At 41.7% G+C, this 25,994-nt stretch overlaps 1 protein-coding gene and 1 long non-coding RNA gene across 5 annotated transcripts in view; one reads left to right on the forward strand and one right to left on the reverse strand.

The window, feature by feature from the left end:
- The window catches only part of CCDC127 (coiled-coil domain containing 127), a 96,099-nt gene extending 81,077 nt beyond the window's left edge, over window positions 1-15,022 (forward strand). For all 4 annotated transcript variants that reach the window (XM_072153013.1, XM_072153011.1, XM_072153012.1 and 1 more), the window contains exon 4: window positions 13,874-15,022. In XM_072153013.1, the coding sequence (XP_072009114.1) occupies window positions 13,874-14,544 (671 nt within the window). In that variant the 3' untranslated portion in view covers window positions 14,545-15,022. The remainder of the gene's footprint in view (window positions 1-13,873) is intronic.
- Window positions 15,023-15,037: 15 nt separating this feature from the next.
- LOC140133195 (uncharacterized) lies at window positions 15,038-17,457 on the reverse strand. The gene is made up of 3 exons (XR_011855845.1): window positions 17,173-17,457; window positions 15,791-15,881; window positions 15,038-15,430 (listed from the first exon to the last, which is right to left on the reverse strand). It is a non-coding gene; the product is annotated as an uncharacterized lncRNA (long non-coding RNA).
- Between the last annotated feature and the right edge of the window lie 8,537 nt (window positions 17,458-25,994).

A 25,994-nucleotide genomic window follows, 5' to 3' on the forward strand; every position in this document is an offset into this window, starting at 1 on the left:
CAGAGATCACCTGACACATTGCAGCCAATAGGGAGTGAGAGAGGAGGAGGGGCAGAGATTGTGCTGTGATGGCCACTGCTTACCAGCGTCACAGGAGCCTACAGCAGCAGATACAAGGTAACTGCAGCCAGACATGACTATCTGCAGCTCAGAGGAGTCCTCTCCTAACATGGATCATAGAAATGTAGCAGCCCTTCCTCCCTCCACCATTAGTCAGGTCACACAGGAGGCTGCAGAGATAACACAAGTAACAGGCTGAGCTCTGACATCTCCTGATGAAGTCCTCCTCCTGTACTCCAAGCTACACTGCCATCCTGCAAGGGGCCCCTGTCCCTGACTATCAGGGAAGTAGCTAAAGATCAGTAACATGTGAGAAGCTGTCACCTATTTATCTATCCAAGTCCTATTACCTATCACCTGTCATCTATCTATCTCCTATCTATCCATACATCCATCTCATATCTATCTATCTATCTATCTATCTATCTATCTATCTATCTAGTGATTTAGTTGCAATTCCTTACAAAATACACAGAAAGAGATGCAATTAACGGCCCCAAAGTAACATACAAAAATACAAAAGTTTATTAGTAAAAGTCATAAAAACAACTAAAAAGATCCATGTTATTGCACCTAATTTTGTACAATCAGTGCATACAAGTAGAGCAAAACAATGTATTCTCACAGCATCATGTTAGGTCAGGCGGACAGTAAAGTGTAAATATGTCGGAGGTCTAGAAAAATGCAGGGACGGCAAACTCCATGTGTATCCTCACTTCGAAGTGACTTCCTCAGGGGTAAGTGTCACTCTGGAGTGACGATACACGTGGGGTTTACCTCCCCTGCACCCACCTAGACTTCCGCCATGCATGTCAGCCTGACCGACCATCATGCTGTGAGAATACATAGCACATGTGTACTATGTGCAGTGTAGTGTACAGGGAGCGCCAGATTCAGGATTTCTGGCGCATGTTCTGGTGAATCTGGTGCCCCCTGCACTGCTTTGACAGACTGCACCAACTTTTTTTGTTGCACTTTTAACATGGGGCGTATGACACATTTATATTGGACTTCTATTGGATCAGTTAATGCAGGGACTATTTGAGCACAGCAGGTGGAAGGAGACTCTGAAGGCTGAGCGCTCTGTAGCACTGAGTTGTGCAATAACTGCTGCTGTCAGTGCTGTGCATGTGCCTGGCTAGGCCCCTCCCACATCTGCTTCTGTGTGGAGCAGAATAGAGGCTGAACAAGCATCATAATAACGCATAGAAAGGGATCTTTACTTCCAGGTAACCATTACATATAGATTTTTGAAATATTTTATCCTCTTTGACAGCTTTTCGTAGTCAATTGTTTTGTGGCATAACCCCTTTAAGAGCAAACCTACAGAACCTATCTTGTATGTAACCCAGGGACTGCCTGTACATATTGTGCAGAAAGCAATAATATAGCCTAGAAATGATGTCCGTTCCTGAATCAATCTTCTAGTGAAAGTAACAGTGCATATGATGTGATAATGATCTAAACAAATAAGAACAATATATTAAAATCAAATAAGGAATAAAGACAATAGCAGTTTCATTGTTATTCAGATGAGGGTCATGGGACACCAAAATGTTGGTTTTGTCAATTTACATGATACTTCCCAAGTTATAATCTACATTAAGGCCATTGGGTTTAAGAGTATTTAAGCGATAAATCCACTGTAATTTCTTTTTCCGAAGCAACTTTTCCCTATTCCCACCTCGTCGTAATGCGGGTACAAGGTCAATTAATGTAAATTTTAATTGCGCTTCTGTATGACCAAAGTCAAAAAAATGTTTTGAAACTGGGAGATCCTGTCTACCCTTCCTTACTGGTTTCGAAGTCTAGTGTTGTCTCACCAATATATGCAAAGCCACAAGGGCATTAACACATAGATGATAATCCGGAAAGTCCTGCCATTATGATCAAAAGTTTCACCCTTGGTCATATGGGAGCAGTTCACACAGGAGCAGCACGGAAAACTCCCCTTGTGTGTCTACCCCATATTCCCAGTTGAGTTTTGTTCTTAAAGGATAAGCCAGGAGGATCAGAAAATTCAGGAATGTCCTCAGAATACTTGCCTAGTATTGTCCAGTGTTCTGATAATATTTGAAACATTCGGACTCAAGTCATTGTATGTGGAAATTAAAGGTATCCTTTTTGTGTTACCTCTGTTTGTATTTGGTCTCAATAGAGACTTGTGGTCCCTATTCAGCGTCTATGGTTTATTCCTGTCCATGATCTTATGAGGGTACCACCAGTTCTTAAACCTCTTCTCCTTAATTATACGGTTTTAATTCTCAAAAATTGGCTCAGTGGTAGTGATATCATCATTGCTATAGGGTGGTTGCTCTCAAACCTAAGGAGACTGTTCCTATCAGTACTTTTCGTGTATAAATCAGAAAGTACATCAGATTTTATACTCACTAAAACATCGCAGAGTTTTGGAGACCATCGTAGTGAACTTAATGGGGTGCGTTGTCCGACGAGGATTCGGGCCCGGCGCGATTCACTAAGATCGTGCGTCCAAGTTCCTGCATGTGTCGCTGCTGCGCGCCAAGGTCCGCCGGAGTTCACCTGCTTCTTGCTGGTGCATGTGAGTGCATGATCTTGCAACACAAAACCTTTTTTAAATTCCGCAGGTTGTCCAAATCCGTCAGGTTGTCCGACGGCCGGCCTCCCAATTTCTGTCGCAACGATGCGTGTAAATCCGATCGCGTGCTCCAAAATCCCTGGGCAATTCGGCACAAAGCCGAAATATTTGGGAAACCCGACGAAAGTGCGGCGTTCGGACCCTTGGTAAATGCGCTCCAATGTCTCTATCCACTTCATTCAGGTATTGGTGAAAGTTGAGTAACTCTTGGGAGGTACATGTCCAGAATAGGAAGATGTAGTCTATGTATCGCCACCACCTCAGTACCTTACTAAAGTTGTGGGACACATAGACATACTCCTCCTCAAGAATGGACATAACAATGTTCGCGTAGGTTGGGGCCATATTAGACCCCATAGCAACCCCGTGCAATGGGGCGAAGAATTCGTTAGTTTGAGTAATGTAATAATGAATGATCTTTCATCTTCAGTATACATGGAATTTGACAGTTTTTTGGAGATGGCCATAAGGCCCTGTTCATGACCTAGAGGGAGACCACATCAAAAGAAACAAGTGTAACCTCAGGATGTGTTTCAAGTTTAATCTCAGATAGTTTCATCAAAAAGTCAGTAGTGTATCTAATGTATGAAGGACTAGAGGGGGCAAAGATGCGTAGTGCTTTATCAAGTACCATGGCCATTTAAAAAAAAGTCACTCCCAGAGACAATAGGTTGTCCAGGCGAGATTCAAGGGATTTATGTATCTTTGGCAAGACATAAAGTACCGGTGTAACCAAATATTCAACCATAAGATATTTGGCCCTATTGTCATTAATAACACCATTCTCTACAGCAGTATTAATAATACCAGTGATTTGACGTTTAAGTTAAAATTTGGAATCTTGTGAGACTTTTTTTATATACCTCAGTATCCGCTAACTGAAGACGGATTTCAGACCGCTACATCGCCGTATCCATGACGACGACCGCACCCCCATTGTCTGCGGGTTTGATCGTGAGGCTGATGCAGGGCTGATATCTCTTCTGATGTAAGATTGGCTTGCCTCAAGGGTCTCCGTGTTTTCAAGTTTAAGTTTCGCAATATTCCTTTTTAGGGCAATATAGTTTCTATAGCAGGACAATTAATAGTGGGAACAAAGTTTTTGTATTAAATTCATGCAAAGATGGTAATGTTAAGGTGGTGGCGATACATAAACGACATCTTCCTCATCTGGACAGATACTTCCCAAAGTTACTCGACTTTCGAGTAACCAATACCTGAATGAAGTGGATAGACATTACGTTCACTATGATGGCCTCCAAAACTGACATCCAGTTCCTAGATGTTTTTGTGAGTATAAAATCTGGTATACTTTCTACTGATTTATAAACGAAAAGTACTGATAGAAACAATCTCCTTAGGCTTGAGAGCAACCACCCTAAAGCAATGTTGATATAACTACCACTGAGCCAGTTTTTGAGAATTAAGAGTCTCTAGCGAGATTGCTTCACTAGAAAAAAAATGTATAATTATGAAGAGGTTTAAGAACCGGGGTACCCTCATAAGATCATAGAGAGGAATAAACAATAGGCGTTGAATAGGGACCGCAAGTCTCTATTGAGACCAAATACAAACAGAGATAACACAAAAAGGATACCATTCATTATCACATACAATGACTTGAGTCCGAACGTTGCAAAAATTATCAGAAAATGCTGGCCAATACTAGGTAAGTATTCTGAGGACATTCCTGAATTTTTTAATCCTCCTTTCTTATCTTATAGGACAGTGATGGCGAACCTTTTAGAGACTGAGTGCCCAAACTCCAAACCAAAGTCCATGTAATCATCGCAAAGTGCCAACACGTCTATTTAGCCTAAAATCACACCATACCACTCTATAAGGGACATATAATACTGCTACATGATGACCATTACCAGTACAACAAGATAAACACCACCATACTGATAATAAACAGACCACTAAAGAAAGTCCAACATCACCAATTATATCACAAAGCAGGAGCAAATACAGCAGAGAATACTACCCCCCATCCAGTGAGGAACACTACTCCCCCCATCCAGTGAGGAACACTACCCCCATCCAGTGAGGATCGCTACCCCCCATCCAGTGTGGGACGCTACCCCCCCCCATCCAGTGTGGGACGCTACCCCCCCCCATCCAGTGTGGGACGCTACCCCCCCCCCATCCAGTGTGGGAAGCTACCCCCCCATCCAGTGTGGGAAGCTACCCCCCCATCCGTTGTGGGACGCTACCCCCCCATCCAGTGTGGGATGCTACCCCCCCCATCCAGTGTGGGATGCTACCCCCCCCCATCCAGTGTGGGATGCTACCCCCCCCATCCAGTGTGGGACGCTACCCCCCCCCCATCCAGTGTGGGACGCTGCCCCCCCATCCAGTGTGGGACGCTACCCCCCCCATCCAGTGTGGGACGCTACCCCCCCCCATCCAGTGTGGGACGCTACCCCCCCCCCCCATCCAGTGTGGGACGCTACCCCCCCCCCCCCCCCCCATCCAGTGTGGGACTCTGAACAGCAAATCTACATGGAACCAGGCAGGTGAATTTACCATCAAATCACCACATATGACACATGTCTGTGGCCACACACACATACACTCACCGGCCACTTTATTAGGTACACCATGCTAGTAACGGGTTGGACCCCCTTTTGCCTCAATTCTTCGTGGCATAGATTCAACAAGGTGAGGAAGCATTCCTCAGAGATTTTGGTCCATATTGACATGATGGCATCACACAGTTGTCGGCTGCACATCCATGATGCGAATCTCCTGTTCCACCACATCCCATGGATGCTCTATTGGATTGAGATCTGGTGACTGTGGAGGCCATTTGAGTACAGTGAACTCATTGTCATGTTCAAGAAACCAGTCTGAGATGATTCCAGCTTTATGACATGGCACATTATCCTGCTGAAAGTAGCCATCAGATGTTGGGTACATTGTGGTCATAAAGGGATGGACATGGTCAGCAACAATACTCAGGTAGGCTGTGGCGTTGCAACGATGCTCAATTGGTACCAAGGGGCCCAAAGAGTGCCAAGAAAATATTCCCCACACCATGACACCACCACCACCAGAATGAACCGTTGATACAAGGCAGGATGGATCCATGCTTTCATGTTGTTGACGCCAAATTCTGACCCTACCATCCGAATGTCGCAGCAGAAATCGAGACTCATCAGACCAGGCAACGTTTTTCCAATCTTCTACTGTCCAATTTCGATGAGCTTGTGCAAATTGTAGCCTCAGTTTCCTGTTCTTAGCTGAAAGGAGTAGCACCCGGTGTGGTCTTCTGCTGCTGTAGCCCATCTGCCTCAAAGTTCGACGTACTGTGCATTCAGAGATGCTTTTCTGCCTACCTTGGTTGTAACAGGTGGCGATTTGAGTCACTGTTGCCTTTCTATCAGCTCGAACCAGTCTGCCCATTCTCCTCTGGCATCAACAAGGCATTTCCGCCCACAAAACTGCCGCTCACTGGATGTTTTTTCTTTTTCGGACCATTCTCTGTAAACCCTAGAGATGGTTGTGCGTGAAAATCCCAGTAGATCAGCAGTTTCTGCAATACTCAGACCAGCCCTTCTGGCACCAACAACCATGCCATGTTCAAAGGCACTCAAATCACCTTTCTTCCCCATACTGATGCTCGGTTTGAACTGCAGGAGATTGTCTTGACCATGTCTACATGCCTAACGAGCAGTTGGACAGGTGTACCTAATAAAGTGGCCGGTGAGTGTATATATATATATATATATATATATATATATATATATATACTGCCCTTGGTCTGGAGCTCTGGGCACCTGTGCCATGCTGTCAGTGAGGTCATGCTGGCAGTCTATGCACCCCAGGGTCACTGGCACAGCATAGGACAGTGACAGGAGATCTGGACCAGGGGCAGTATATAGTGCCCCAAAGCTTCCTGACTGCTGCCTGTGTAATACACACAGAGCAGCTCTTGCCCTCCTGCTGCACTCCTCTGTACTCACTGGGCACAGGCTTCTGCGTGAGTTCCCTCTCACTCTCCTCCTGTTCCTGGGCTAAAGGGGGAGGGAGTGGGGGGCGGCACTGACCTGCTGCTGTGTCTCTAGGCAGCATTAATGAGCACATAGCAGGTCAGACGCAGCCTTCAGTGAAAGAGATCACTGGAGCTCTTGGCGATCGGCAGCTTTTCCAGCCTGCCAGGCGTTCTAATGATATATATATATAGACAGCAGGGGAGATGGTCCGCATGCCCACAGAGAGGGCTCTGCGTGCCCTCTCTGGCACATGTGCCATAGGTTCGCCACCACTGTTATAGGAGATCTAGAAATCTGAGGGACAGACTAGTGAAAGCTGATGTGGGATCCCTTAAGAACACAATTGGGACAATGGGGTAGGATACGCAAGGGGAGTTTTCCTTGCCGCTCCTGTGTGAACTGCTCCCATATGACCAAGGGTGAAACTTTTGATCATAATGGCAAGACATTCCAGATTAGACATCTCAATTGTAATAGAGACCATGTCATCTATCTGTTAATGCCCTTTTGGCTTGGCATATATTGGTGAGACAACACTAGACTTCGAAACCCGTTTTAATCAACATAGGTATACAGTAAGGAAGGGTAGACAGGATCTCCCAGTTTCAAAACATTTTTTTGACTTTGGTCATACAGAAGCGCAATTAAAATTTACAAGAATTGACCATGTGATTTGGAAAAGAAACAGTGGATTTATCGCTTAAATACTCTTAAAGCCAATGGCCTTAACGTAGATTATAACTTGGGAAGTATCGTGTAAATTGACAAAACCAACATTTTGGTGTCCCATGACCCTCATCTGAATAACAATAAAACTGCTATTGTCTTTATTCATTATTTGATTTTAATATATTGTTCTTATTTTTTTAGATCATTATCACATCATATGCACTGTCACTTTTACTAGAAGATTGGTTCGGGAACTGACATCATTTCTAGGCTAAATTATTGGTTTCTGCACAATATGTATACAGCCTTTATTTTGGTACTAGCAATGGCTCCATCGTTGAAGTGTTCGCTCTGTATATGACATGCCCCCTATACAATGGGTCTGTGTATGCACTACTGGTGGTTATAGACTCCACATTTGTGGTTATCAATATACCTCATATATGTGCTTGCGTTCTGGCACCAGTGGCCATTTCTTCCAATCTGATTGCCAGTTCTGATCACACTATGGGGTAGGTACCTAAGGAGAAATACACTATACTTTACTTTGCACTTGACCCGATATGGCTAGTTGCAACAGCCTATATAGGCACTTTATCACAGTTGCGGTTCCCTTATCCAATATGGCCAACACGATCTTCTGTTTTGCCATTGCGCATGTGCAGTCCGTAGACACTTCTGGTCATGCACACTTGAGATATAAAGACGCGATTACGGACTCTCATATGGAATATATATGTGTCTATTCTTTGTTGTATATGCACTTGCACTTTAACCCCTTAAGGACGCAGCCATTTTACAGCTTAAGGCTCAGTCCCATTTTTTAGATTCTGACCTGCGTCTCTTTATATGGTTATAACTTTTGATCACTGTTACTTATCAAAGTGATTCTGAGATTGTTTTTTCCCCACATGTTGTACTTCATTTTAGTGGTAAATTTTGGCTGATAAGTTTTGCGTTTATTTACAAAAAAAAGAAAAAAATTATGAATTTTTAGAAAAATTTGCCATTTTCGAAATTCAAAATCACTGCGTTTTCAGGCAGATCGATTTACCACCTAAATAACTTGCAGAATAACATTTCCCATTTGTCTACTTTACATTTTCATAATTTTTGAAATGTTTGGATAATTTATTTTGACGTCACGCGGCTTACAAATCGAATAGCGATTTTCCGTATTTTCAGAATTGACTATTTTGGGGATAAATACTGTTTTGAAATCAAATTTTACATATTTAGCAACAAAAAACCCCTATATAACCAACCCATTTTCAAATCTGCACCCCTCAAACTATCAGAAACAGCATTTACAAAGATTGTTAACCCCTTGACATCTTCATAGTAATTGAATCAAAATGGCGGTGAAATTTAGAATGGTCAAATTTTGTCGGTTATACGTTCATTTAGCCCTAAAATTTACACATTTCCAAAAGATAAAAAGAGAAAACCCATCATAAAATTTGTTCTACAATTTCTCCTGAGTGCAGCGACCCCCCACATGTGGACGTTACTTGTGTTTTGGGGGCACAGCGAGGCGCAGAAGGGAAGGAGCACCCTGCAGCTGCCAGGATTTTAGTTTTCTCGTTGCCCCTTTTGAAGGCTATAAAATTTTCGCTTTTCCGTTATTTGTGCCATGTGACGGCATTTTTTTTGCGGGACGAGATGCTTTTTCCAGTGTTACCATTTTGGGGTTGGTATCACCTATTGTTGAAAATTTAGGAACTTTTTTGAGGTCATGAGTAGAAAAGCATCAATTCTGTACTGGATTTTTTACTTTTACTGTTATCTTTATTCTATGGGTCAATACGATTACGGGGATACCAGACATGAATATTTTTTCTTATGTTTTACTAAATTTGCCAAATAAAACCCTAATGTGGGGAAAAATCTATCATTTTTGCATTGCCGTCTTCCAAGTGGCATAACATTGTTACGTTTTTGGCTACAGAGCTGGTTGATGGCTTGTTTTTTGCGGGACATGTTGTTCTTTGCAAAGGTATCATTCTGGAGTACATATGTTTTGTTGATCACTTTTTATTGCATTTTTAGTGGGATATAATAGGTAAAAATCATAATTTTGGGCGGGTTTTTAACGGTTTTTTTTTTTACGGCGTTCATATGGGTTCAATAGTTATTTAGTTTTATTCTATGGATTGTTACGGACGCGGTGATACTATATATGTGGGGTTTGTGTTATGATTTAGACTTTTTTGAGCGTTATATGTCTCTTTATATGTTTTGGGGCTTATGGGCATTTTTAGTGATTTATAAAGTAATTTTTTATTGAAAAACATTTTTTTTACATTTTTTTACATGATCCACCATGGGATATGAGCAAGCAATCATCTGATTGCTTGTTCTTGATAATACTCTGCAATACTGATGTATTGCAGGGTATTAGCAGTGCCAGCCTATGCAGATGCATAGGCTGACACTTTGCCTTTAAGATGACGTCACAGACGCCATCTTAAAGGTAATCCCTCCAGGCTTCTCTGGGGTCCCGATCAGACCCCAGAGGTGCCAAAACAGCGATGCCCCCCCCCCCCCGAAAATGGTGCGGGGGGGGGGGGGCGATCGTGGGGTACAGACCCCCAGAAGGCATGTTAAATGCCGCGGTCGCGTTTCAACAGATTACCGTTGAAATCCCGCGGCTAACGATGCCGGTTCGGCTGCTATGCAGCGCTGAACCGGCATCGTCTCTGCGCAGTAGCTGTACTGCGCTGAGCGCTATTCGCGGGACTCAGCGCAGTACAGCTACGGCGCAGAGCGCTAAGGGGTTAATATACCACTGTTGGCATAATATAGGTGTTTAGTACATAAGTAGTTCCTATTCCCATTTTAGCAAATATTGTTTGTATAATGAAAAGCTATATGATTTTCCAATATACTTTCTGTATCAGTTCCACATTGCTTTTTTGATCTCTTCCTGCGGTTAATCTATAGGAAGTTTCATTGTTTATTTCCAGTGGACAGAAATCTGATCATGGTCACACAGGTGCACAGCTCGTTACATCACGCGGTATCATAGAGAGTAATCAGATTTAACGATTTGTATACCTGTGCAACCATGGTCAGATTTTCAACAGAATGACAGCAAGCCGAGATCTATAAAACAGTGATACATGATTTGGCAAACTTTGCAGCGCTGCGTAATCTTTGTGCGCTATATAAATAAAGAATTATTATTATAAAGTGTATTGGAAAAATACGTACCTGTATGTTTCGGACTATAAGATGCACCCCAGATTTGAACATCAAAAAAGGAAAAATATATTTGACACCCATTTAACAGTCACACACATCTTTGTAATAGCTCCACTATATTCACAAACGGACATCTCTTCTACCGTATATACTGGTAACCCCTTATCACTGATGCTTGTTTTCAGCTCAGTGAGCAGACTCGATTCTTAGAATCTGACGCGTCACGATAATTGATTTTAACTTCGGAATGCTTTTAACAAATTCTAGGTGATTTTGAGATTGTTTTCTCAAGACACATTGTACTATGTAAGTTGTAAAATTAAAGTGCTAAGTTTTGCGTTTCGTTCAGAGAAAAAATTAAAATTTGGCAAAAGTTTAGAAAATTCTTAATTTTTAAAGTTTGAAATGTTCTGCTTTCCAGGCAGATAGTTAAAATACACAAAAAGCTAGATAACTAACATATCCAGAATGCTGGAATGATATTTTATGGGTCCTCTCATTTTTCTAGGATGTTATGAGGCTTAGAACTTTGGGTGCGATTTTTCTCATTTTCATGAAAATTGCCAAAACTCACATTTTGAGGAACAACTCAGCTTTCAAGTGACTTTTAAAGGCCTAAATAATAGTAAAACTCCATAAATAACCCCACTATAGAAACTACACCCCTCAATATGTAAAACAACTTCAATTTTACCCTTTTAGTGTTTCACATGGGTTAAAACAATATGGACCTGCCATTTAGAAACTTTTTAATTTTTTTGTAAAATACTTTCATTTAGGCCAAAAATGACACTTTTTTTTATAATGAATACAATGATGAAATGAACCATATGTGGTGGTAACCTAATGTACGGGCGCATGGCCGTGCATAGATTGGAAGCATCGCAATTCACAGCAGATTTGTATTGTCACGTTTTACAGGCTATATTTATTTTTTTTGGTAATGCGAACATATGAGTGCTTATTATTTGGGTGGTGAGATGCAATGTATAGATTATTCATTTTGGGGGTCTCTAGCTTATTCATGAGATTTTATTAACTATTTCAAGGGGGACACAAACAAAATCTTCAATTTTTATTTTGGATTTTTGCACTTGGATTCCCGCTCATCGTAATGTAAAAATAATATTTTATCTTTATTCTCTGGTTCACTGATTATGGTGATACTGCATTTATATAGTTTTTGTTGTCTTTGCTCAATTTTACTGAGCAAAATCCATATTTACAACTCCCGTATTTTTTGGACTATAAGACGCAAATCTTTTTCCCCGAAAAAGGGGAATAAACTGTGGTGCATCTTATAGTCCAAATGTAGGTGGGGCAGTGATGAGCTTGGCTCCACACAGTGCACACAGACTGTGACACCCACTTCTAGGTTATCTGAGGAAGGGAAGCAGAAGCCACGCCCCCTCAGCAGGGAGCACTATCTGTGACTGATGTCAGACAGGTCACTGTCTTCTCCCAGAGTCCCAGCTGCTTGTGCTGCAAGGGCATCAGATAACACTAAAGAGGGGACAGGACATGTGACCAGTACTTCTCTGCTCCTCTGCCTGCTGTGCTGTGCTCACAGGTGTATGAAAATGAACAATTCCCAAACAGTGCTTGTACAAGGTCATAGGAGCTTACAGTCTGTCACCTCCTGTGTCCTCCTCCTCCACCTCATAAATTTTAAGCTCTTGTGACCATTATACAAGCACTGTCATCTCCTGTGTCCCCTCCTCCTCATAGATTGTAAGCTCTTGTGACCATTGTACAAACACGGTCACCTCCTGTCTCCTCCTCATAGATTGCAAGCTCTTGTTACCATTGTGCAAGCACTGTCATCTCCTGTGTCCCCCCTTCCTCATAGATTATAAGCTCTTGCGGCCATTGTACAAGCATTGTCACCGCCAGTGCCCCTCCTCCTCATAGATTGTAAGCTCTTGTGACCATTGTACAAGGACTGTCACATCCTGTGTTTCCTCCTCAAAGATTGTAAGCTCTTGTGGCCATTGTATAAGCACTGTCACAGCCAGTGCCCCTCCTCCTCATAGATGGTAAGCTCTTGTGACCATTGTACAAGCATTGTCACCCTGTGTCCTCCTCATAGATTGTAAGCTATTGTGACCATTGTACAAGCACTGTCACCTCCTGTCCCCTCCTCCTCATAGATTGTAAGCTCTTGTGACCATTGTACAAGCACTGTCACCTCCTGTCCCCTCCTCCTCATAGATTGTAAGCTCTTGTGACCATTGTCACATATACGCATACCTATACAGCTCTGGTAACTCTTGAGACCCCCTGACTACGTGGCAGCATAATTCTATCTAAAGAGCCGTAATTCCAATCACTAATTCTGCCCCCAACACTGGTTGGCTGAGCTTGCTGCTAGCCAAGCCCCAGCCAAAGGAACAACACTCCCCCCGACCATCAAGTGTTCTGTATAGGGCTTACTCTGACAGAACAATTGTAGTGTCCCCTAATAAAATCTCCCCATTAATTCTCTCCACACAAAGTAAACTATTAAAACTTCACCAAATGTCACACAATGACTCCTAATAAAGGTATCCCTACATAGTCCCCTTAGGCTACATTCACATGAACGTGTGCCCGCCGTACCATAGCACAGCGGGCACACGCTGATGTCCGGGAGAGGAGGAGGGAGTGAGGGGGGTTTGCCCCCTACCCCTCTCCAAAGAGAGGGGTAGGTGGTGGTCTGGGGCTAATCTGGTCTGAGGCACAGGTATATTACTTTGGCATTGCGTCTGACTTGATATTGAGTTTATATTTTCTGTGCCCGGTATAGCCCTTATTTTCATACTTATGGATTGATGTTGTATACTATTATGACGTGGTACTTTTTACTATGGTGAATAGACTGACCACCACCATGCTGTTTGTTTTTGTGGTTTTAACGTGTATGTTTTTAATGTCCAATTTTTGATTGTCTATATGAATTAATAAAGGTGTATATTTTGAATTTATTTTTGGTACTTGGAGTATGAGTGTGATCTCATATGTTTTCTGTTGGTATTTATTGCTTGAATTACATAGGGATCGGTTACCAGAGAAGTGGGTACACCTATTGGTATTTATAACTCTCTATATGAGCCCTAGACTATCTCCGTTATTACCGTTTGGTCTAGGTCTAGAGAGGTTATTCAAAGTGCCCCTAAATCTGCGTAGGAGACAATGCAGTATGGTATGTTAATCGCCTCATGTGGCAGGTGGTGAAAGGTCCTCTTTAAGGACCCAGAACTTTAAATATACTTTAAGATGAATTAGACTTTGTATACAAAGTACTGACAAGTCATTAATTCTATTACATCTCTTTTGTGTTCTCTAGGATGGGTTTGGTCCAAGGAATCAGAAAAAGAAATTACTAAAGTCAAAACTGAATACCTTCGTAAAGTCACCATTGCGGAGAAAGAACTTGAAACAAAATATCGAGATATTATAGTTGAAAATAGGCGGGCAGTGGCTCACTTGGAAATCGAGCTTGAGAAAGAACAAAACAGAACTCTTAGTTATCGTAACGCCCTTATTGCTCAAAGCAAGCAGCTCGTGGAAGAAAGAAAGCAGATGGAACTTGAGAGAGACCTATTAAAGCAGGAAATAAACGTAGCCCAGAAGGGTAGCAAAATGCAGGCCTTGTATGCAAGTCACCTTGAGAAGGAAGAGGAGTGGCAGGCAAAAGCTAAAATCCTATTAAAGGAATTTGAAGATGCACTGAAAGAGAGACAGAACATTTATTGCAGTTGGAGAAGACCTAGAAAAGATAGATTGGAAATAGAAAAACATGTATTAGTCAAAGCTGCAAGCAATCCAGTAGCTGTAGAACTGGGGATGACTGATGGCTTGATTGACATTTTTAAGCATGATAACCATTGTGCTGTACTAACAAACACCAATAAGTGTGAAAATGGTAGGTTAATGTGGATCTATTTAAAATACTGGGAATTACTTGTAAACTTGAAGAAATTTAAAAGACTGGAAGACGCTGTGACAGGAAAGTAGAACATGCTCTTGAAGGAACCCTCAAATCAAATAACGTAATATGTTTATAAGTATATATCTTTGTTTATAAGGTGTATAATGTAATTGTATTTGGCAAAAATATACCTAACTGAACAGATAAGGTATTGGACAAGTTTAATACTTAATAATTTGTCTGTGGACAGAATATTCCTTGAAAGTGTGTAGTGTGTTATATTTCCTTTAACTGAAAACCTGTCATGATGAATAGGCTCAATAAACCAAACTAATCACAAAGAAGAATAGTTATATGTGACACTCGTCAATTTATAACCATTAAATGTGTGCATGAGTGGGGAACTAGCATCCTTACCACAGACGGCTGTTTTGCGTCACGTGACTCTTCATCCAGGTACGTCGGCCGCTCATGTGGTAAGGAGGCCTGCTACTGCCCCACTCATGGTCGGTGTGTCTGTGATGGAATATATGTTGAAAATAAAATGAGCTGCTGTCACAAGTTGGTGAGGGCTACATATAATTTTTTTTCTTTGTGGACATTATTGAAGCAGATAACAGTGAAGTTAGTCCGTCTGTTTCCTCTCTATTTGCGGTGTGCAGAAGGTGCTGACCTTTTGACCTAGTTACTTGAAACGGTGATGGGCACAAGTCCTTTAAGAACAAGTCTTTTCTGGATTTCTGTTAGGACGTAATCCACAGGTAATAGCTGTCTTCTCCTTGGACCACAGATATAGGCCTCAGTCTAGCTCTCCAATTAAGACAGGACAACGTTTCCAGTGATAAGGGACTCTTACACCGACACCTTATGTAATTTGTGTATCACTACGTGGTCTCCGTGTATACGACCAGCTGTACTTGAAAGTCTTTGAAGTCTTTCTTTCAATTAGTCTCTCTGCCTAGAAGACTTCTCCTACAATCAGATAAGCTCAGACCTCTATCCAGCACACAGCCCTCTGCAACAACCAGCACAGCAACCACTATTCTTCTAACCAACTTTCGTTCACTAAATCTGACTTCCTTTTAAAGGAAAAGGCAGGCGGGCAGCACTCCGTGGAAAAAGGTGTCTTTATTTCACAAGTGGATACAGCGACGTTTCGGCTGACTCTATGCAGCCATTCTCATGCTTGAAAATGGCTGCATAGAGTCAGCCGAAACGTCGCTGTATCCACTTGTGAAATAAAGACACCTTTTTCCACGGAGTGCTGCCCGCCTGCCTTTTCCTCTGAAACTTCTAGGGTCCTTGAATCAGACCCTTCGAGCCTGCACCCACCTTTGGATCTTAATCCGCTATCTCACTGTGCCGCCCTTCTTTGACGTGTGCTTGACTTCCTTTTAAAGGGGTTATGCCACGACTCAACTTCCTTCAAAAAGATACCAAAGAGGTTAAAATATTTCAAAAACACCTATTCATTATGATTAACTGGAATGAGAAATACATTTTATTTGTTTTCTCAAGGCTTGTTTAGCCTCTATTCTGTACCACACAGAAGTAAATGTGGTAGGGGCCTAGAAGGCAGTTTTATCACAAATCCCATAATACTATGCAGCTGCCTCTCTTATTGGCCTTACCAGAGTTCTACGCCACTGACTTCAGCAGGATTCTGCTATAAATGCTGTATGTACTGTGTCATGTTTCCCCGATTCTCTATTCCTAATTCATTGTCACTATATATGTATTTAATAATATTTACCTAATTAAACTTTCATATAGGCCTCTTTTCTAAAAACGGTCTGAGTAAAATGTAATGCACGCGACCGTGTGCTCATCCATGACTGATTCCTGTGATGTGCCCGTTTATATAGGAGAGGAGTAGTAGTGCTGTGTCCATATATACAGGATAGGAGTAGTAGTACTGTTCTGTAACCATATATACAGGATAGGAGTAGTAGTACTGTGCTGTGCCCATTTATACAGGATAGGAGTAGTAGTACTGTGCTGTTCCCATATATGCAGGATAGGAGTAGTAATAGTAGTGATGTGCCCATATATACAGGATAGGAGTAGTAGTACTGTGCTGTGCCCATATATACAGGATAGTAGTAGTACTGTGCTGTGCCCATATATACAGGATAGTAGTAGTACTGTGCTGTGCCCATATATACAGGATAGTAGTAGTACTGTGCTGTGCCCATATATACAGGATAGTAGTAGTACTGTGCTGTGCCCATATATACAGGATAGTAGTAGTACTGTGCTGTGCCCATATATACAGGATAGTAGTAGTACTGTGCTGTGCCCATATATACAGGATAGTAGTAGTACTGTGCTGTGCCCATATATACAGGATAGTAGTAGTACTGTGCTGTGCCCATATATACAGGATAGGAATAGTAATAGTAGTGCTGTGCCCATATATACAGGATAGTAGTACTGTGCTGTGCCCATATATACAGGATAGTAGTACTGTGCTGTGCCCATATATACAGGATAGTAGTACTGTGCTGTGCCCATATATACAGGATAGGAGTAGTAGTACTGTGCCTATTTATACATGATGTGAAGAGAACCTGGAATGGGCTCCAACACTCAGGGTTAATGAGTGTCAGAAACACCAAAGGGGAACAAACACAAAGAAAAAGGCGCAACCCTAGTGTAATATTGTCACGGAAAGATGAGTCAGCGGAATCCAGACGTCACAATTTAACTCTCACCGGGTTTTTGATGAGAGTCAGCCTTGTATAGAATAGATGGCAGCCAGTCCAGGAAACAGCCTCCCTTGGATGGACCCAGGAATCCACACCGTGGAGAGTGATGATGTAGAAGCCCGTACAGGTAGAAATGATGACGGACCAGCGCTCAAGATTATAAATGAGGAGACAGCAGGCAAATTAAGGACGATTTATTAGTAATGCGACGCGTTTCAACTCTGGACCGGAGCTTTCATCAGGCATAGGAGTAGTAATAGTGCTGTGCTGTGGCCATACACATATGATAAAAGTTGTACCGTGCAATAGGAGTGATTATGTTGTCATGCTGTTGCTAAGGTGATTCTAGAACAGGATGCTGGATTCCGGCACGGTCTCCCCTCTACACACCTCCTGATACCTCTTCTGTATGACTGCCCCATCCGCCACCCCTGGCCTGAAGTGCCATTTATTCACCACCACCTCTCCAGCACCTATTCCCTGTCTGGCTCAGACTATACCTCAGTAGTAGCAGCCGCTCTGTCACTCTACTTCACAGGCTGCCGCTCACCTGAGATGTAACACACAGAAGCCTCATGATGCTTTTTAATTGTCGGACCAGGGGAGGAAGCTTTGGACGCTGTCTCTGCACACAGACAGCATCCAGAGCTATATCAGACATTATGGTTGCCTGGAGTTGATTGCCGCCTATATGATGACCCAGCTCTGGTTCCTTCACGATGAAAAGGAGTGATGTGGCCAGCGGAGGATACCCTAGATACCCTAGTTTTTAAGAAAAAACGGCTTGTTTGCCTGTAGTATGGCAGCATATGATAGGATCGACCAAACAACAAAATAAAAGTTAAAAAAAAAAAAACTTTAAATTCAAATCGCGCCCCCCCCCCCCTTTTCCCTAACACTGATATAAATATAAACATTAAAAATCATAAACACATTAGGTATCGCCGCATGTGCAAATGCCCCATCTATGGGTTTTTCACTGTTTAAACCTGTAACGGAAAATAGCGCCAAATTCGAAAATGGCACTTTTTTAAATTTTAAAAAATACAAAAAAAATTCTATGAAAAGTGATCAAAATGTTGAGCAGTTCTAAAAATAATAAAATTGAAAACATCATCAAAAGTGGCAAAACAAGACACCACCCACAGCTCCGTTCACTGAAGTATGAAAAAGTTACTTGCGCAAGAAGATGGAGGTTTTAATTTTTTTAAATGTATGAAAACATTATAAAACCTATACAAATTTGTTATCCCCGTGATCGCACCGACCCAAAGAATAAAGTAGACTTGTCATTTGGAGCGCACAGTGAAAGCTGTAAAATGCAAGCTCACAAGAGAACAGTGCAAATGTGTTTTTTCACTGCATTTCGATTTTTTTTTTCACGCTTCCCAGTACATGGAAAATTAAATACCATCACAATTAAGTGCAATTTTTTCCACAAAAAAAGCCATCACACAGCTCTTTACGTGAAAAAAAAGTGTTAGATTTTTAACCCCTTACCGACATGTGACGTAATAGTACGTCACGTCGGGTCCCGGTGCATGGTAGTTTCGGGTCTCACGAAGACCCGAAGCTACTTCGGGTTAACCCATACATTACAATGTGCTATCAGCACATTGTAATGTATGAGTAGTAAAATACACATATACTGCCATACTGTAGTATGGCAGTATATGATAGGATCGTACAGACACCCTAGGGTTAAAGTACCCTAGGGAGTCTGAAAAATAGTAAAAATAAAAAAAAAGTTCAAAAAAAAATTATAATTAAATAAAAAACTAAAAATTCAAATCACCCCCCTTTCCCTAGAACTGATATAAATAAACAGTAAAAATCATAAACACATTAGGTATCGTCGCGTCCGAAAATGCCCCATCTATCAAAATATGATAACGGTTTTTCACTGCGTTTAACCCCTTAATGGAAAATTGCGGCCAAAGTCATTTAAAAAAGAAAAAAAATTCTATAAAAAGTGATCAAAAGGTCATACAGTCCTAAAAATGATAACATTGTAAACGTCATCAAAATCTGCAAAAAACGGCACCACCCACAGCTCCATACACCAAAGTATGAAAAAGTTATTAGCGCCAGAAGATGGCAAAATCCCCAAAAAAATTTTGTACAGGAGGTTTTAATTTTTTTAAATGTATGGAAACATTATAAAACCTATATAAATGTGTTACCCCAGTAATCGTACCGACCCAAAGAATAAAGTAGACCTGTCATTTGGGGCGTACAGTGAAATCCGTAAAATCCAAACCCACAAGAATACGACACAAATGCGTTTTTTACCAATTTCACTGCATTTGGAATTTTTTTTCCCCGCTTCCCAGTACACGGCATGGAATATTAAATACCACCATTTTGAAGTGTAATTTGTTACGCAGAAAATAAGCCATCACACAGGAAAAATAAAAAAGTTACAGATTTTTAAATGTGGGGAGTGAAAAGTGAAAACGCAAAAACGAAAAAGGGCTGCGGCGGGAAGGGGTTAAAGGTGAGGAGTGAAAAATGGAAATGAAATGCAAAAAAGGGGTTAAAGGTTTTTACCAGAATGGGTAAGGATTTGAAAAGGAATATAAACCTAGGTAGTGTCACCATTTTTATTGTGTGAATCTGGCCTAGCCAGGACCAATTATTCAATTGGATGCATACAGAGTTTCAGACCTTAAATCCCGAAACTGAGTAAAATCTATTGAGGAGTTGTAGTAAATTTGGCAGAGATGTGTGGAGGTTAGTAATGGATAGAAGCAAGTCCTCTGCAAAGAGACTGACCTTATAGGTGTCATGTGTTGTTTGGAGGCCTTGGATGTTGGGATTTGCTTTTATTTTGCTGCCGCAAACAGTGAGTTCTGTTTCTATTTGTGTGCGCACAGTAGGGTCTACTAATAAGTCTTCATTTAGGAGAGAGGAGGTGTCAGTGAATATATAGTAAATTCTAGAGTAGGTTCTGTGTACTGGGGAGAAATAAGTGTAACCTCGTCTATTGCCATGTGACTCTGGCCAGGAGTCAGCTAAATAATGTGTTTTAAGCACTTGCAAGAAGACACATCTATCCAGACGCGTTACATCAGACCTGCTCACAGCTGAGCTGTCCACAGCAGAGTTGACTGTAAGGTTAAGGTCTCCACACCAAATTATAGAATAAGAATGCTGGCGGAGTTTATGGAAGACAGCTTTAATAGTGGAGAGTTGGAGGGTCAGTGGTGCATAGCAATATGCAATACATATTTGTCTGGATTGTAGTGTTCCGGAGAGTATCAGGAATCGCACTTCGGGGTCAGAGTATGTGTCTAGTGGCTTCAAGGGGAATGAGTTTTTCAGGAGGATAGCTACACATCTTTCTGGTATGTGATGCCAAATAAACTCGTCTATACTGGGAATGGAAATAATTGGGGCTGGAGGTGGTGGAGAAATGTCTCTTGGAGGCAGATGATACCGGGGCGAGGTTTAGAATAGTCAATCATGGCGCTTGGCAGGGGAGTTTAGTCCCTTCACATTATGTGACTGTACACATTGTAACTTTAAGCTCAAAAGTATTTATAATAACAATAATCAGTATGAGTAATGAGTAAGTCTGACATTCCAAGGGAATGGAACTATTGAGAAGGAAAAGAACCGGAAAGAAAAACAATATTGGGCAGATATAACAGGAGTTCTCAAAAACTCACGCTCTCTCTGTGTGCATAGCAGTTCAGGTGTGATAAGGTGAGTGATCGTTGTGGCATGGTATGGTACGCCATTGTTGAGATGGTCTAGGGGCCTGTTGAGGAAGTGGTGCTTGCTCTGTACAGGGGATCCCGGCTCGTTTGAGGGCTCAGCTGCCCTCCTCCAGGGAGCGAACCAGGAACTGTGAGCCGTTATGGGTAAATGCCAAGGAAAACTGGAATCCCCAACGGTATCGGACCTGTGCTTCTTGGAGTGCCGCCGTAATAGGAGGCATATCTCAGCATCTGGCCAGTATGGCACGGCAAATATGGGCATACAGTTTCACTGAATCGGGAAGATTGGGTTAAGCCGCATTATCTCTGGCGGCGTTGAGAATCGGATCTCTGGAGTGCTCAGGTTGCAGTTTGAGAACCACATCCCTGGGTGAGCCCTTCGGTCTAGGTCATTCCAGTGCCCGATGAATCCTGACAATATAAAGCAGGTTGGGGTCAACCTGCGGTAGGAGAGCAGAGAATATATCTCCTTTAGGGCTGTAATAGACTCAGGGAGACCCCATATTCTGATATTTCCCATCCGCGACCGGTTTTCTAAGTCCTTGCTGTTATGCGATTGACATGGTCTTCCAATTCCTCTGTCTTCTTCAAGAGCATCAGCTGTATCATCCATACCACGCTCCAGGTCCTCAGTTATGGTTCCGATGTCCTGGAGTTGCTTAGTAAGGGTTTCCACAGCTGTAGACAATTTCTTGTGGAAGGTCTCCTGGATGGAATGTAGGAACTCCTTGGTGGCAAGCGGTGTCGGCTGTGATTTTGGCCATGGAGGATTGTCTCCTAGAGGAGATGCCTGGGATGAGTGCGGCCTAGCCTAAGGAAGCGGTGTTGGTGCCATAGCAGGTCCATTTGAGGCCTGGAGGTGTTGAAGAAGATCCAATATAGAGGGACCTTAAGGTAACGAGTCCTTGTTTTACTTTGGCCTTGTCATTCCATTTGAGTTGCTCAAAGTATTATGCAGGCAGATAGGCCTGGGTTAGCAAATGTCTGCTGGTGGTGAGCATTTTTAACCCCTCTGCCCCCCCCCCCCCCGCATGTGAAAAAAAATTAGCAATTGCTAGGGTGGTGGTGGGGTATGTAAGGCGCAGGCAGCTGTTAATGTAGAGAGCGTACTGGCCCTTAAAGAGATGGTTGTTGTGGAAATTGCGGATTGGGCTGCTACCCCGGATGCCCTGTCTAGATGGATGTGTAACAGGGCACCCGAAGGGCCTCCCTTCCAATTGAATCGCCTGAGCCAAGTAGTTGAGGGATACTGCAGGTGTGTAGGGCGGTAGTACAGAAAGCAGTAACTGGATAGGCTGCCTGCAGGTGGATTCAGCTGAACAGGCTTTCTGTCTCCTGGCGATTACCGGGATGTGATGGCAGTGGTGGCAAGCTGCGCCTGGGCTCCTCCACTGATCCAGGCTGGGGCTTCTCTGGGCTTGTAGGCCGCAAACTGATGGGGTCCATCTCGGGCTCCTTATCTGCTACAATCCTTCCCACACTGTGCCTTAGAGTGGCCGGCTTATAGGCCCGATGTACGCCACACTAGGCCACAGCCGCAGATTTTCCTTGTGACGCACTAAAAGACTCAGGGATGTGCCGACGGCTACCCTAGGTTTATTAACCCCTTAAGGACGCAGCCTAAGGCAGCTTAAGGCTCAGTCCCATTTTTTGGATTCTGACCTGCGTCTCTTTATATGGTTATAACTTTTGAACACTGTTACTTATCAAAGCGATTCTGAGATTGTTTTTTCCCCACATGTTGTGCTTCATTTTAGTGGTAAATTTTGGCTGATAAGTTTTGCGTTTATTTAAAAAAAAATAAAAATATGATGAATTTTTAGAAAAATTTGCCATTTTTGAAATTCTAAATCACTGCGTTTTCAGGCAGATCGATATACCACCTAAATAACTTGCTGAATAACATTTCCCATTTGTCTACTTTACATTTTCATAATTTTTTAAATGTTTGGATCATTTATTTTGACGTCACGCGGCCTACAAATCGAATAGCGATTTTCCGTATTTTCAGAATTGACTATTTTGGGGATAAATACTGTTTGAAATTAAATTTTACATATTTATCATCAAAAACCCCCTATATAATCTACCCATTTTCAAATCTGCATCCCGAAACCGCATTTACAAAGATTGTTAACCCCTTGAGATCTTCATAGTAATTGAATCAAAATGGCGGTGAAATTTAGAATGGTCAAAATTTGTCGGTTATACGTTCATTTAGCCCTAAAATTTACACATTTCCAAAAAATAAAAAGAGAAAACCCATCATAAAATTTGTTCTACAATTTCTCCTGAGTGCAGCGACCCCCCACATGTGGACATTACTTGTGTTTTGGGGGCACAGTGAGGCGCAGAAGGGAAGGAGCACCCTGCAGCTGCCAGGATTTTAGTTTTCTCGTTGCCCCCTTTTGAAGGCTATAAAATTTTCGCTTTTCCATTATTTGGGCCATGTGACGGCATTTTTTTTTTCCCAATGAGATGTTGGTATCACCGATTGTTGAAAATTTAGGAACATTTTTGAGGTCATGAGTAGAAAAGCATCAATTCTGTACTGGATTTTTTACTTTTACTGTTATCTTTATTCTATGGGTCGATACGATTACGGGGATACCAGACATGAATATTTTTTCTTATGTTTTACTAAATTTGCCAAATAAAACCCTAATGTGGGGAAAAATCATTTTTGCATCGCCGTCTTCCAAGTGGCATAACATTGTTACGTTTTTGGCTACAGAGCTGTTTGATGGCTTGTATTTTGCGGGACAAGTTCTTTGCAACAGTATCATTCTGGAGTACATATGTTTTGTTGATCACTTTTTATTGCATTTTTAGTGGGATATAATAGGTAAAAATCATAATTTTTGGCGGGTTTTTAACGTTTTTTTTTACGGCATTCATCATATGGGTTCATTAGTTATTTAGTTTTATTCTATGGATTGTTACGGACGCGGTGATACTATATATGTGGGGTTTGTGTTATGATTTAGACTTTTTTGAGCGTTATATGTCTCTTTATATCTTTTGGGGCTTATGGACATTTTTAGTGATTTATAAAGTAATTTTTTATTGAAAAACATTTTTTTTTTACATTTTTTTACATGATCCACCATGGGATATGAACAAGCAATCATCTGATTGCTTGTTCATGATAATACTCTGCAATACTCATGTATTGCAGGGTATTAGCAGTGCCAGCCTATGCAGATGCATAGGCTGACACTTTGCCTTTAAGATGACGTCACAGACGCCATCTTAAAGCGCTAAGGGGTTAAGTGGCCCGGTTAGGTGATGGAGGGAGCTAATCGGCCTCGGTTTTATTGCCCAGCATGAAGCTGCCTGGCCGTACGTCTGGCCTGTCCTATGGCTTGGCCATGCCCCATATTATTTACTTATTTTTTTTATTTATTTATTTTTTTCACTTTCACTATTTTCAGACCCCCTAAGGTCTGATCAATCTTACTATATACTGCCATACTACTGTATGGTAGTATATGGGGATTTTCCATCTCATTCGTTAAAATGTGCAAATCGCACATTGTAATGAATGGTTTAAAACGAGACAGAGGCTGTCATGGTGCGCTCCGATGATGTCACGTGGAGCGATGATCATCACCAAGATGGCAGCCCATGCGCTGTGTTTTCCCAATCAACGGGAAAACACCTGCGATCGGTACTAGCACCGATCGGGTATTGCAGCAAAGACTTACCGGCTATGTTGAGGACGTGTCGAAAAGGGCTTAAAACCAGATAACAACAGTTTTTTCAAATGTAGTTATTTTGTTTTCTATTTAAGTCATAACTAAAATTTTGTTTTTTTTTTAACCGCTTTTTAAGTTTTATTCCTTGTGGGCATGGTACAAGGACTAAACGTGGCCACCGTGCACCACAGAAAGACAACCCATAGGATACTCCGCTCCCACTGAGCGGTAATCTACAGCTGACATCCCCGGGTAAAACCTGTGATTGGAGCCCACTTAACTCGTCAAATGCCGCGGTCAGCAGCATTAAACTTGCCTTTGGGGGATCTTTCTTAGGCTGACACTAATACCCATAAAATACATCAGTACTGCAGAGTATTATCATGAACAAGCAGTCAGATGATTGCTAGTTAATGTCCCATCGTGGAAATAGTTAAAGTTAAAAAATAAAATAAAGTAATAAATCAGTAAAAATGTCCATAAGCCCCATAAAGACAAATATAACGCTAAAAAAAGTATAAATCATAACACCAACCCCACATATATAGTATCACCACGTCCGTAACAATCCGTAGAATAAAATTAAATAATTATTGAACCCGTATGATGAAAAAAAAAAACTTTAAAATCCCGAAAAAAAGGAAAAATCCTGACCCCAAAAAACGTTCCTAAATTTTCAACAATAGGGGTTACCAACCCCAAAATGGTAACACTGGAAAAAGCATCTCGTCCCTCAAAAAAAAAATGCCATCACATGGCCCCAATAACGAAAAAGCAAATTTTATAGCCTGCAAAATGGTCCAATGAAGAAACTAAAATCCTGGCAGCTGCAGGTCCCTCCTTCCTTTCTGCGCCTCGCCGTGCGCCCATGAAACAAGTAACGGCCACGTGTGGGGAGGTCTCTGCACTTGGGAGAAATTGCATAACAAATTTTATGGGGGGTTTTCTCTTTTTATCTTTTGAAAATGTGTACATTTTAGGGCTAAATGAACGTATAACCGACAAAATTTGACCATTCTAAATTTCACCTCCATTTTGATTCAATTACTATGAAGATCTCAAGGGGTTAACAATCTTCCTAAAAGCTGTTTCTGATTGTTTGTGGGGTGCAGATTTGCAAATGGGTTGATTACATAGGTGGTTTTAATATGGTGGCTAAATATTTAAAATTTTATTCAAAACTGTATTTATCCCCAAAATAGTAAATTCTGAAAATACGGAAAATCGATATTCTATTTGTAAGCCGCATGACATCAAAATAAATTATCCCTACATTTCCAAAATGATGAAAATGTAAAGTAGACACATGGGAAATGTTATTCAGCAACTTATTTAGGTAGTAAATCTATCTGCCTGGAAATGCAATGATTTAGAATTTCAAAAATGGCAAATTTTTCAAAAATGTCAT

The sequence above is a fragment of the Engystomops pustulosus genome, chromosome 5 (genome assembly GCF_040894005.1).
Source record: "Engystomops pustulosus chromosome 5, aEngPut4.maternal, whole genome shotgun sequence".
Taxonomy (NCBI): domain Eukaryota; kingdom Metazoa; phylum Chordata; class Amphibia; order Anura; family Leptodactylidae; genus Engystomops; species Engystomops pustulosus.